Consider the following 14,324-nt stretch of genomic DNA (forward strand, 5'->3'; position numbering starts at 1 on the left):
CACCCACCCACAACACCAACACCAACCCCAACACCCCAAACCCAACACCCCAAACCCTCCAACACACACCAACCCCACACCCAAACCCCCATCACCCCAACACCCAACACCCCAAACCACAACCCTCACCCAAACTCCCATCACCCAAACCCTTCACCCCCAACCCAACACCCAAACCACCCCCAACACACACCCTACACCCAACACCCCAATCCCAACACCCCACCCCAACACCCCAACCCCACACCCAACCACCCAACACCCCCACACCCCACCACCCCACCCCCAACACCAACCCTTCACCCTACACCCAACACCCCATCCCCAACACCCCACCTCCCCACCCCAACACCCCAACTCCCCACACCCAACACCCTACACCCCAACACCCCTACCCTATCTCCCCAACCCCAACACCCATCCCCTACTCCCTCCACCCCCACCTCCCCTCCCCCAACCCCAACACCCCTCCACCCACCCCTCACCAACCCCATCCCCAACACCCCTCTCCCATCACCACTTCACCCTTCCAACCCCTCCCTCCCCAACCCCATCCCCCATCCCTACTCCCACCTCCCTCCACCTCCACCTCTCACCTCCCTCCTCCCACCCCTTCCCATCTCCCCTACCCATACACCCCATCCCCTACTCCCCTTCCCCTTCATCCCCTTCCCCTTCTCCCCTTCCCCTACTCCCCACCCCTTCTCCCTCCACCCCCTCCTCCCCTCCTCCCACTCCTCCCCTTCCCTCCCACCTCCCCCTCCTCCCCTCCCCATCTTCTCCCCACCCCTTCCCCCTTCTCCCTCCTCCTTCCCCCCTTCTCCCCTCCCCTTCTCCCCTCCCGTTCTCCCCTCCTTTTCCTCCCCTCCCCTTCCCCCTTCCCCTTCCTCCCTTCTACTTCTCCCCTTCCCCTTCTCTCTTCTTTTCCTTCTCCCTTTCCCCTTCCCCTTCTTCTCTTCTCTTCTCCCCTTCCCCTTCTCCCTCCTCCCCTTCTCCCTTCCCCTTCTCACTCTTCTCCCCTTCCCCTTCTCCCCTTCCCCTTCTCCCCTTCCCTCCTCCCCTTCCCCTTCTCCCCTTCCCCTTCTCCCCATCCCCTTCTCCCTCCTGCCTCTCCTCCCCTCCTCCCCTCCCCCTCCTCCCCTTCCCCTCCTCCCCTTCCCCTTCTCCCCTTCCCCTTCTCCCCTTCTCTCCTTTCCCTTCTCTCCTTTCCCTTCTCCCCTTTCCCTTCTCCCCTTTCCCTTCTCCCTTTCCCTTCTCCCCTTTCCCTCTCCCCTTTCCCCTCTCCCTTTCCCCTCTCCCTTCCCTTCCCTTCCCTTCTCCCTTCCCTTCTCCCCTCCCCTTCTCCCCCTCCCCTTCTCCCCCTCCCCTTCTCCCCCTCCCCTTCTCCCCCTCCCCTTCTGCCCTTCCCCTTCTCCCTCCTCCCCTTCCCCTTCTCCCTCCTCCACTTCCCCTTCCCCTTCTCCCCTTCCCCTTCTCCCCTTCCCCTTCTCCCTTCCCCTCCTCCCCTTCCCCTCCTCCCCTTCCCCTCCTCCCCTTCCCCTTCTCCCCTTCCCCTTCTCCCCTTCTCCTTCTCCCCTTCTCTCCTTCCCTTCTCCCTTCCCCATTCTCCCCTTCCCCTTCTCCATTCCCCCCTCTCCCCTTCCCCTTCTCCCTCCTCCCCTTCTCTGTCCTCCCCTCTCCTTCCCCTTCCCCCTCCTCCCTTTCCCCTGTTCCCCTTCCCCTCCTCCCCTTCCCCCTCCTCCCCTTCCCCCTCCTCCCTTCCCCCTCCTCCCCTTCCCCTCCTCCCCTTCCCCCTCCTCTCCTTCCCCTCCTCTCCTTCCCCCTCCTCCCCTTCCCCTTCTCCCCTTCCCCTTCTCCCCTTCCCTTCTCCCTCCTCCCCCTTCTCCCCTTCCCCTTCTCCCTTCTCCCCTTTCCCTTCTCCCCTTTCCCTTCTCCCCTTTCCTTCTCCCCTTTCCCTTCTCCCCTTCCCTTCTCCCCTTCCTCTTCTCCCCTTTCCCTTCTCCCCTTTCCCTTCTCCCCTTTCCTTCTCCCCTTTCCCTTCTCCCCTTCCTCTTATCCTTCTCCCCTTCTCCCCTTCCCCTTCTCCCTCCTCCCCTTCTCCCTCCTCCCCTTCTCCCTCCTCCCTTCTCCCTCCTCCCCTTCTCCCTCCTCCCCATCTCCTTCCCCTTCCCCCTCCTCCCTTTCCCCCTCTTCCCCTTCCCCACCTTCCCTTTCCCTCCACCACTTCTCCTCCTCCCCTTCCCCACCTCCCCTTCCCCTCCTCCCCTTCCCCTCCTCCCCTTCCCCTTCTCCCCTTCCCCTTCTCCCCTTCCCCCTCCTCCCCTTCCCCTCCTCCCTTTCCCCTTCTCCCCTTCTCCCCTTCTCCCCTTCTCCCCTTCTCCCCTTCTCCCTTCTCCCCTTCTCCCTTCTCCCCTTCTCCCTTCTCCCCTTCCCCTTCTCCCCTTCCCCTTCTCCCTCCTCCCCTTCTCCCCTTTCCCTTCTCCCATTCCCTCCTCCCCCTCCCCTTCTCCCCTTCCCCTTCTCCCCTTCCCTTTTTCCTTCCCCTTCTCTCCTCCCCCTCCTCCCCTTCCCCTTCCCCTTCTCCCTCCTCCCCTCCTCCCCTTCCCCTTCTCCCTTCTCCCCTTCTCCCCTTTCCCTTCTCCCCTTTCCCTTCTCCCCTTTCCCTTCTCCCCTTTCCCTTCTCCCCTTTCCCTTCTCCCCTTTCTCTTCTCCCCTTTCTCTTCTCCCCTTTCCCTTCTCCCTTTCCCTTCTCCCCTTTCCCTTCTCCCTTTCCCTTCTCCCCTTCCTCTTCTCCCTCTTCCCCTTCTCCCCTTCCTCTTCTCCCTCTTCCCCTTCTCCCCTTCCCTTCTCCCCCTCCCCTTCTCCCTTCCCCTTCTTCTCCTCCCCTTCTCCCTCCTCCCCTTCCCCCTCCTCCCCTACCCCCTTCTCCTTCCCTTCTCCCTTCTCCCTTCTCCCATTCCCCTTCTCCCCTTCTCCCCTCTCCCTTCTCCCCTTCTCCCTTCTCCCCTTCCCCTTCTCCCCTTCCCCTTCTCCCCTTCCCCTTCTTCCTCCTCCCCCTCCTCCCCTTCTCCCCTTCCCTTCTCCCCTCCTCACCTACCCCCTTCTCCTTCCCCTTCTCCCCTTCTCCATTCCCCTTCTCCCCTTCTCCCCTCTCCCTTCTCCCCTTCTCCCCTTCCCCTTCTCCCCTTCCCCTTCTCCCCTTCCCCTTCTCCCCTTCCCCTTCTCCCTTCCCCTTCTCCCCTTCCCCTTCTCCCCTTCTCCTTCTCCCCTTCTCTCCTTTCCCTTCTCCCCTTTCCCTTCTCCCCTTTCCTTCTCCCTTTCCCTTCTCCCCTTTCCCTTTCTCCCCTTCCCCTTCTCCCCTTCCCCTTCTCCCTTCCCCTTCTCCCTTCCCCATTCTCCCCTTCCCCATTCTCCCCTTCCCCTTCTCCCATTCCCCCCTCTCCCTTCCCCTTCTCCCTTCCCCTTCTCCCTTCCCCTTCTCCCTTCCCCTTCTCCCTTCCCCTTCTCCCTCCTCCCCTTCTCCCTCCTCCCCTTCTCCCTCCTCCCCTTCTCCCTTCTCCCTCCTCCCTTCCCCCTCCTCCCCTTCCCCCTCCTCCCCTTCCCCCTCCTCCCTTCCCCCTCCTCCCCTTCCCCCTTCTCCCTTCTCCCCTTCTCCCTTCTCCCCTTCTCCCCTTCTCCCCCTCTCCCCTTCCCCTTCTCCCCTTCCCCTTCTCCCTCCTCCCCTCCTCCCCTTCTCCCCTTCCCCTTCTCCCCTTTTCCCCTTCCCCTTCTCCCTCCTCCCCCTCCTCCCCTCCTCCCCTTCTCCCCTTCTCCCCTTCCCCTTCTCCCCTCTCCCCTTTCCCTTCTCCCTTTCCCTTCTCCCCTTTCCCTTCTCCCCTTCCCCTCCTCCCCTTCCCCTCCTCCCCTTCCATTTCTTTCCCTCCCTTCTCCCCTTCCCCTTCTCCCCTTCTCCCCTTCCCCTTCTTCCTTCCCCTTCTCTCCTCCCCCTCCTCCATTCCCCTTCTCCTCTCCTCCCCCTCCTCCCCTCTCCCCTTTCCCTTCTCCCCTTTCCCTTCTCCCCTTTCCCTTCTCCCCTTCACCTTCTCCCCTTCCCCTTCTTCCCTTCCCCTTCTCCCCTTCCCCTCCTCCCCTTCTCCCTCTTCTCCCCTTCCCCTTCTCCCCTTCTCCCTCCTCCTCTTCCCCCTCCTCCCCTTCCCCCTCCTCCCCTTCCCCTCCTCCCCTTCCCCTTCCTCCCCTTCCCCCTCCTCCCCTTCCCCCTCCTCACCTTCCCCTTCTCCCCTTTCCCTTCTCCCTTTTCCCTCCTCCCTTCCCCTTCTCCCCTTCCCCTTCTCCCCTTCCCCTTCCCCTTCTCCCCTTCCCCTTCCCCTTCTCCCCTTCCCCTTCCCCTTCTCCCCTTCCCCTTCCCCTTCTCCCCTTCCCCTTCTCCCCTTCTCCCCTTCCCCTCCTCCCCTTCTCCCCTTCTCCCCTTACCCTTCTCCCCTTCTCCTCTTCCCCTTCCCCTCCTCCCCTTCCCCTCCTCCCCTTCCCCTCCTCCCCTTCCCCTCCTCCCCCTCCTCTTCTCCCATTCCCCTCCTCCCCTTCTCCCCTTCCCCTTCTCCCCTTCCGCTTCTCCCTCCTCCCCTTCTCCTCTTCCCCCTCCTCCCCTTCCCCTCCTCCCCTTCCCCTCCTCCCCTTCCCCTCCTCTCCTTCCCCCTCCTCCCCTTCCCCTTCCTCCCCTTCCCCTTCTCCCCTTCCGTTCCTCACCTTCCCCTTCTCCCTCCTTCCCTTCCCCTTCTCTCTCCTCGCCTTCCCCCTCTTCCCCTTCCCCTTCTCCCTCCTCCCCTTCCCCTTCTTCTCTTCCCCTTCTCCCCTTGCCCTCCTTCCCTTCTCCCCTTTCCCTTCTCCCCTTCCCCTCCTCCCTCCTCCCCTCCCCTTCCCCTTCCCCTTCCCCTTCTCCCCTCCCCTCCCCTTCCCCTTCTCCCCTTCCCCTTCTCCCCTTCCCCTTCTCCCCTTCCCCTTCTCCCCTTCCCCTTCTCCCCTTCCCCTTCCCCTTCTCCCCTTCCCCTTCTCCCCTTCCCCTTCCCCTTCTCCCCTTCCCCTCCTCCCCTTCCCCTTCCCCTTCCCCTTCTCCCCTCCCCTCCCCTTCCCCTTCTCCCCTTCCCCTTCCCCTTCTCCCTTCCCCTTCCCTTCTCCCCTTCCCCTTCCCCTCTTCCCCCTTCCCCCTTCCCTCTTCTCCCCTTTTCGGTTCCCTCTTCCCTTCGCCCTTCTCCCTTCGCCCTTCTCCCCTTCTCCCTTCTCCTCCTTCCTCCTTCCCCTTCTCACCCTTCCCCTTTCTCTCCTTTCCCCTTCTCCCTTCTCCCTTCCCTCCTTCTCTCCCTTTCCCCTTCTCCCTTCTCTCCTTCTCCCCCTTCTCCCCTTCCCCCTTCTCTCCTTCCCCCTTCTCTCCCTTCTCCAAAGTCTGTCAGCTTATTTGTGATATTTTGTCGAATAAGGAGAGTGCTTCATGTCTAGCATTGTTTATTTCTGGTGACTTCATTCATGCAACAACAGGAATACCTTCATTAGGAGAACAACAGCAGAACAAGGAGCTCACCACCACTATCTTTTCTAATGAATGGCATTAAATATAGGCAATTTCAATATCTGATACATCCAGTAAAATGAATAAAAATATATAAAAAATAATATGGAACAGGATCAATAATCTGAATAGTCTACTTATATTGTTCCAGGGCAGGTGGAGAGGGTTTGGGAAGTTCCAGATACTGGTCTTTGTAGGAGTAGTTAATCCAAATGAAGGAGAAATGTATGAATAAAAACACTAAGTAATAGTGTACATTGTAATTAAAATAATTTAATGAGAGGTGGATTTATAGGGAAACATTTTTAGGTTGATTTAAATTCCTGAATTTACATTTTCCACTTCAGAATGAAATACAGCATCTTGAAACAATAGCGTTTATGTTTTCTCCTAGATGAATAAATAGTCAACTTCTCTCAAATGCCAGCTTTTCCCAGCAGTAAATCTGGCATACTAAACATATTTTAGAATAACAATCATACTAAAATTATCGTTGCAGACTAGCACAATGATTCACAGTCTCGACTATTTCAAGATGCTTACCTGCAGCCCAAGCGTTCCTCTGAGTTCTTGGCCAAAAGCTGTTGGCAGATGTCCTTACACTCTTCTGTGAAATTAGGGTGCTCATATTTCACTTCGTCTTCCAGTGTTCTCCTTTTCACTTCATCTTTACTGACCTTTTCCTTATGATCCTTAAAAGGAGTTCTGCCTGCAATCATTCGTAAATACTGCATCCTAGAGCAAACCAGTCCACAGAGTATGTGTACTTTTCTTCTTTTAAAATCTCTGGAGCCATATAACCATTAGTTCCGGCCTGAAGTATTAAAGAAACAAAGAACATTTTAAATACACAAATAAAAGCAAAAGCATCATTGCATTAGTCTAATTAAAATTTATGTTTGGTATATTCTCAACTGAACAGTTCATCAGCCAATAACCGGGTAATGTAGGTGTACTGGTAGGACACCTCTGTTATACAGAGGTAGTTTTGAGTTAATGTGTAATTATTGTTAGGCTGTGATTAAAAAGCTGCAGAATGTGTCATTTCATGGATTGAGGCTAAAAAATTGTGTTCAGATTTGAGAAATTTCATAATAGGAGGGCAGATTGGAAGAATTAAAATGAGTCATTGGAGCAAATAGCTAAAACAAATCCAGCCTACACTTTAAATATTGCTGTTATCTGCTAAAACAAAATGGTCTCTCTGCAACGTACTAAAGCAATTATTTTATGAAGTTTATAGTTTACTGCATTTCACTTTCTAACATATGATTATACCCAACAGATTTTTCACTTTTGATACTTTTGCTTTTCCATTCTAATTTATAATATTCATCATCCATTCTGTAACTTTGCTGTCCAATTCTCCAGCAATCCTTTTCCTATGTTAGTTGATGTCCCACAGCTCCATGGTCTTTCCCAAATGAGCATCCTTCGATAAACACTCTGTCTGATCAACGAACTCATTACGACATCTACACTACTATAAACAAGAGAAAGTTTGCAGATGCTGGAAATCCGAAGCAATACACTCTAGATGCCAGAGGAACACAGCAGGCCAGGCAGCATCTATGGCAAAGAGTAAACAGTCAATGTTTTCGGCCAAGACAATTCATCTATACTTGATGAAGGGTTTTGGCCCAAAACATCGACTGTTTACTCTTTTCCATAGACGCTGCCTGGCCTGCTGAGTTCCTCCGGCATTTTGTGTGTGTTTGCTCCACATTACTTATAGCCTTGCTGTGCATTTCTGCTTTTCCTGAGATAGAAATTCATCCCCTTTGCTTGCATTGAATGTGTTCAAATGTTGGAAGTTGATAAATGCCGCCTGCAAATACGCAGATCACATGTCTGCTGCAGGTGATAGAAGACGTCTCTACACCCATGTTTTCAATTACGAAAACACTGATAATCTCTTAACCCATTGAGCTGCAAATTAATGGTATACCTTATTAATGTTTATGTAGTCATTAAAAGGGAACGTATTTTTTATCTATTTGTTCATTGTTTTGGATGTGTGGATTGAAAGAATATAGTGCTTGTGTTTACAAAGTTGAAGCATCATAAATATAATGACAAGGATTCTGTGTTGAACCGCTTGATAACAACGGTTTATTCCAAAACAGTTAAGTGAATTGCAGTAATTTTCCGTATTATTGAGATCAACCTAAGAGTTCCAAGTAAAAATCAAGGATGAATCAAATATAGATGTTCTGTAACTTTACAACGTTCAGCTCGATTGAAAAACTCAGTCAAGGTATTCAATTGCAGTGTATCTAACATTTTTAGCAGATACTAAAATTTGCATTTGGTGGAATGGTGATGGTAATTTGCAAAGGATGTTCAAAGAGCACGCTAGAAAACAGGATCACTGGCCATCAAACATTTATTATAACAGCCCACATTTCTTTTGTATGGCACAGCTTATAGCAAATGGGGTGTCATTTTAATGTAGAGTCCCATACAGAGGACCTGGAGGCTCTGTGACTAGTGAGAGCAATAGTGTATCTCCGCATTCAACCAGATTGAAGGATTCTTACTGAGTCATGCATATGATTACCATTTGCAATAGCATTATGAGTAAACCCACACCTCAAGGACTGCAGTAGTTCAGGGATTGACCACACCACCATTTTCTCAAGGGCAATTAGGGATGGGAAATTAAACACTGGCTTAGCCTGTGAAGCTCATGTCCCTTGAGTGGATATAAAGTAATAATGGAAAAAGTACAGAAAATAAAGTAAATGATGTAAAGTGAGGGAGAAAGTAAGGTAGGGAGAAAAAGAAGTAAAATAAACAATAAAAATAATAAGAAAAATCACCAGCTATAATTACGGTTTAAAAGATCGATCTTTAACCTGTTAAATATTCATTGCTAAAGAGAATTGGTAAAACTGATAAAATTTGACTTAACCCACTGGAGAAACATTAGCATTTTCTGGTATGTTTATTTAGTATTTGAGGAGTATTCACTACAACTTTATGCATTTGTGTTTTAACGCCAATATATCTGTGAAGTTTAAACTCAGGAAACCATTCACCGATTTATGCATTTTACTTCACATGAGCAGTATCACCAGTTCCTGTCCAACTTGCTACTTTTCCTGTTGCAAAATCTGGGCTTCTGTGCATTTTCCACAGGATAATACTTTAGAAATCATTGTCAGATTAATAATGTTTTCCTCTTACCAGCTGACATAACAACCTAAGGGGATCTTTATTAGGATGTTTGTGACTGGATTTTACCTGATTCCTTTACGAGATTTACAGGTTTCTAGACCATAATAATTCTATTAGTGCATGTGTGTCAAATTTGCATGTTCATACTTACTTTATGGTTAATGGCTTTGCCCTCTTTAATTCTGACTGCAAGCCCCAAATCTGAGAGTCTGCAGTTTCCATCATCATCCAGTAAAACATTTTCAGGCTTCATGTCACGGTACACAATATTCAGAGCGTGAAGGTGCAAAATTCCACAGGTAACCTGGGCTGTGTAAAATATTGCACGGTTCATTTCAATTCCCCTTTCTCCAGTGTTATAAATGTGAAATTTCAGGTCTCCTCCATTCATCAAGGTCATCACCAAGCAGAGATGGCTCTTGGTTTCATAAGTGTAAGCAAGGTTGACAATAAAACGGCTGTTAACTGTTTCCAAGATTTCTTTCTCAAGAAAGGCCATTTCCTCTCCCTGCTTTTTCTTTAGTCGTTTCTTGTCTAACTGTTTACATGCATACATTTTGCCAGATATTTTCACTTGCATAGCACACACCTGAACAAAGCAAAGAAAGCAAAGCAAATTGTTAGAAACTTTAACAATAAAAATATTATTTGCTGTCATTATTTCCATTTGATTGAATATACTGTATATTTAAATATTAATATATGTAACCATTTCAATATAAATGTATTGAAAATTACTGGGAAGTTATTGCCCGTATACTTTTTCTCAAACCTAATGTTCTACATAAATAATATCTTACCTCTCCAAATCCTCCTTTACCTAAAATTCTGAATTGATAAAAATATTTTTCAGTTATAGGCTGACGTTCAAAGGTTTTCCATTGCAAGAACATTTCAAAAAATGGACTGTTTAGGAAGTCCTGGAAAGCATGTTCTTTGAGGAACATCTTAGCTTCTGATTCAGCCAGAGGCAGCAGTTCTTCAGATTCCTTCTCTGTAGCAGCTTTACACTTAGCGACCAGTTCTTGACTGAGGAAGGACAGATAATTTTTTGAATCAGTCTTTAGAAAGTCAGTTACAATCTTCTGTCGCAAGTTCTCCTTAACTCCATTTTCAGCCAGGTAAAAGTTGGAAACTTCATTTATGAAGTCAACAGCAACTTGATATTCTGGGACTGTTGCTGTAAGCTGATGGAACAACCTTTTCCCAATTGGTTGTTGTTCACACACACTCTCATATGCAGTATCAATATTTTGTTTCACCGAAACAGATTGTGCGTGGCTCGGCAGGAACAAACTTTGTCGTCTCTTTCGCATTTCCTTGATACCTATATCTACACTTGTCCTAGCTTGCAGGTAAACTGTGTTGGCAATTAGGTTATCGAGTGCTCCCATGTCACACATGATGTCTTATTTTGTAGATCCTAACTTAATATAAAACTAATAGTTTTTCTGTGCCTGTTGACTATGAACAACCTGAGATTTTGTGCCACTAAACACCTCACAGATTTCTCTAAGTACCTTTGGAGCTCTGTGTAGGGATTATGATGCTTCAGGGATTTCTGTCTTAAGTAGATTCCATATTTCATTGTCAGAGGCATTTATAAGATGTGTTTGATAACATGCTTAAATACATGGTTAGCTACACACCTCTTGAACTAAGTGGCTTGCATAGCTTGTTGCAACACTTAATAAACATATTTATTAAGTATTTAAATTATGATGTGATTTTTAAAAAAATTATTTGAGTTTTTAAGTAAATGTTTATAATTTACAATGAAACTTAAAAGCAAAGTAATGAAATTAAGAAGACCTGTGTTTTATTTTTGGAAACTTAGGCACGGATGCTCCTTCACTTGCTACAAAGACATGAGTTAGGAAAGAACCCTTCCGCAGTGTTATTTCAGTTCAGTTGTAGTTAAAATCTTATCGCTCAACATCTACATCAATTAAGATTAATAGAAATATTTGTATTCTCCCATTTAAACAAATTGTAGCTCTAATGAAGATTTTACTCTAGTTGTCTCATGAAATGAGACTAAGGAATATGAATCAAAATATTTTACATTACTGTTTCAAAAGGAGGAATGATGTAATCCACTCTAGATGGTAATTTAGTCATTGGCTTTCAGATGTACACAGTGTAGAGACATAGAAAATAGGTGCAGGAGTAGGCCATTCGGCCCTTCGAGCCTGCACCGCCATTCAGTATGATCATGGCTGATCATCCAACTCAGAACCCTGTACCTGCCTTCTCTCCATACCCCCTGATCCCTTTAGCCACAAGGGCTTTATCTAACTCCCTCTTAAATATGGCCAATGAACTGGCCTCAACTGTTTCCTGTGACAGAGAATTCCACAGATTCACCACTCTCTGTGTGAAGAAGTTTTTCCTCATCTCGGTCCTAAAAGGCTTCCCCTTTATCCTCAAACTGTGACCCCTCGTTCTGGACTTCCCCAACATTGGGAACAATCTTCCTACATCTAGCCTGTCCAATCCCTTTAGAATTTTATATGTTTTAAAGGGATTGGACAGGCTAGATGTAGGAAGATTGCATGTAGGGGCTCTTTATTTCTAAAAGTTGTAAATAGTTTATGAAGTGCCCAGTAAACCTTCAGCACACTGTAAGTGGATTTTACATCCTGATGGAATTCTGTTTCATCTGAAGCTGTGTCTTTACCCAAGCTGTGACTCTGACAGATAGTAAAATGCAACACATGCCAATGAGCAATATTTACTTCAGAATCAGAATCAGATGTACAATGCAATACATAATAAATATAGAAAAAAACTGAATTACAGTAAGTATATATATATATATATATATATATTAAATAGTTGAATTAAGATAAATAGTGCTAAAACAGAAATAAAATAGTGAGGTATTGTTAATGGATTCCATATTCATTTAGAAATCAGATGGCATGGGGAAAAAGCTGCTTCTGAATTGTTAAGTGTGTCTTCAGGCTTCCATACCTGCCTCTATACTTGAAAAATGGTTTGTATAACAAGAGGACATAAAGTAATTTTAGAAAAAGGAAAACTATAATCAAAATCCACCTCACATTTTAACATTCAACAGTTGATCAAAGGAAACCTATAAAAAGTGAAATATAAAAATAAACTTATTTAAAGTCATTTATAGTTCCACATTACTGACAATTCTCTGCTATCTATCCAAAGTTCTCTGATACTTTTGCAAATCCAGTCATTATTAGTTTACTATTCATAAACATTGATTTTGAACATGTATAACACATTTGCATGATTAATAATGATTTATATTTGTTGGTGCTGTCAAAACTTGGTTCTCAATACATTTAAAACTTAACCCCTTAGTCTTCCTTTTGAAATATACAGTACTGTATTCTGATTTTTTCAGTCTAGAGCTTTGCAGAGTCTCCAGGCTATAGCACGTGATCTGTCCTTGGTCCTCTGCCAGTGCAGGGCTTGAATGACTGGGTTTGGCCAAAAGTACCCTGTGATTCCTCACGCTACCGATTTCTATCCTTTATTTGAAGGAATTGCTTTTCTCTTGTTGGCATTTCCTCCTGACATCATGACTAAAATTTTCAAGTGTGGAATCATTGTCACTGAACCATACCCAGCCATTCTACACATACTGAAGTTACAATGTCTAACTTTTATTTTGTATTCTGGCAATCAAAGAATATTCATCGACTAATAAAGAACTTCTCAAATCCTTTTTAAACTGATGGCACAGTGGTACAGCTGGTAGAGGCAGTGCCTCAAAGTGCCAGAGCGTCAAGTTTAATTATGACCTTGGGTTCTGTCTGTGTGGAATTTGAACATTCTTAGGTATTTCATCTTCCTCCCAAAAGCGTGCAAGTTGGCAAATTATTTGGCAGTGTAAATTGCCCCTGGTGTGAAGTTAAATGGTAGAATCTATAAGAGTTGATGTGAATGTAGAGAGAATAAAAGCAGGATTGGTATCAATTGGTCGTTGATGGTCGATGCGGACTCTGTGCTTCTCTCTCATATTTCCTTCCTCTCATAGTCAAATCAACTGGACAGAGAGTCCTGTAATTTAGACAGCATTAGCAAATTTCAGAAGTTTGTGTCAGGAACTAGGAGTTTGAACTAAAGTTAAAAGTCCATTTTCCACTTATAAAGGACAGGTTTCAGTTAAAAGTAAGCATTTTTTCTTCATTTTAGAAACATGCTAAGAATTGGAACTCAAGCCTTGTTTTGTACCTTAGTTGGAAACTGCCAACCACTCTTATACCACATACTTGTGGATGTGTGTGTATACATCCAAGCCCTTTAGTCTTGGAATTTGTAACAGGTAAATTTGAAGTGTAGGTGGACAGTGACTTAGACAATGGAACACCAACCCAACCCCTCTTTCATGACATAAGACGTAGGTGCAGGAGTGATCTGTATGATTGTTTGAGCCTGTTCTGCTATTCAGTAAGATCATCATTGATTCTGTGCTTTAGGTTCACTTTCTTATCCACTTCCCATTTTGCTTGCTTGCTTATCAGTTGCATACTGATGTATAGAGAGATCTTAGTGTACTGGTTCAAAATTAAGGAGCTAATAATGGACAGTAATAGTTATTAAGAGGAATGGGAAGTTCCTCTTTATTCCAAAGGCAATGGAGGACAGTAGTAAAGAGGACCTGCTGAGATTGTACATGGAAATTGTTCGGAATGTAGTTAAAGGCTGTCATATCAAAAGAAACATATCCCCATCTTGGACTTAATGGCTTGGAAGCAGAATTCATATTCATTTTCAAAATAGAAATTAAAAAAATTTGACAAATTTGATAAGCAAGATAAGTAAGACTTTACTCAAATATGATCTGTAAAGTCACCGATGACACCACTGTTGTTGGTAGAATCTCAGATGGCAAGATAAAATGGCTGATGCAGTGGTGTTGTATTAGCAGTCTTGCACTTGACGTTAACAAGACCAAGGAATTGATTGTGGACTTCAGGAAGGGGAGGTCAGGAGCACACACATTAGACCTCATTGAGGGGTGTTCAGTTGAAAGGGTGAGCAGCTTTAAGTTCCTGTGCATCAATATCTCTGAGGATCTGTTCTGCGCCCAACACATTGATTCAATCACAAAGAAAGCACACCAGTGGCTATACTTCATTGAGAGTTTGAGGAGATTTGGTACGTCACCAAAGACTCTTCCTAAATCGTTTATCTATTGATCTCCATGGCATCTGTCTGAAACTAAGCAAGACTGCTACTAACCATTGTATTGCACTGTACCTGCGAGTTGAACATTGGACTATGCAGCTGTGTCAACACAGATGCCCTTTCAGCCTCTGTAATGTTGCTGCATTTCTGCCTGACTCAGCTTACCTTCTTTTAGAAACCCTCTTTGACACCCCTTTTAACCACAAGAATATGACTATTTCATTGTACACCTGAGCAGCCTCTGCTGTTCTACCCCCTGATATATCAGCAGGTCATGCCCCAACTTGCCCCAGGTCCCATTTGTCCATCTGCTCTCTGCTTGTTGGCCTATATTGTCTTCTGGTTAAGCGACACCTTGATTTGAAATTTACAAATTCTTTTGTGCAATTGAATTATCCTCTCCACACAATTG

The 14,324-nt window shown here is 46.7% G+C and overlaps 1 protein-coding gene across 1 annotated transcript in view; it reads right to left on the reverse strand.

The window, feature by feature from the left end:
- LOC140196224 (rhodopsin kinase grk7-a-like) overlaps positions 1–10,143 on the reverse strand; it is a 34,710-nt gene extending 24,567 nt beyond the window's left edge. Inside the window, 4 exon segments of the mRNA XM_072255037.1 lie at positions 6,104–6,281; positions 6,284–6,374; positions 8,892–9,329; positions 9,541–10,143. Of these exon segments, the coding sequence (XP_072111138.1) occupies positions 6,104–6,281; positions 6,284–6,374; positions 8,892–9,329; positions 9,541–10,143 (1,310 nt within the window).
- Between the last annotated feature and the right edge of the window lie 4,181 nt (positions 10,144–14,324).

The sequence above is a fragment of the Mobula birostris genome, chromosome 4, assembly GCF_030028105.1.
Source record: "Mobula birostris isolate sMobBir1 chromosome 4, sMobBir1.hap1, whole genome shotgun sequence".
Classification (NCBI taxonomy): domain Eukaryota; kingdom Metazoa; phylum Chordata; class Chondrichthyes; order Myliobatiformes; family Myliobatidae; genus Mobula; species Mobula birostris.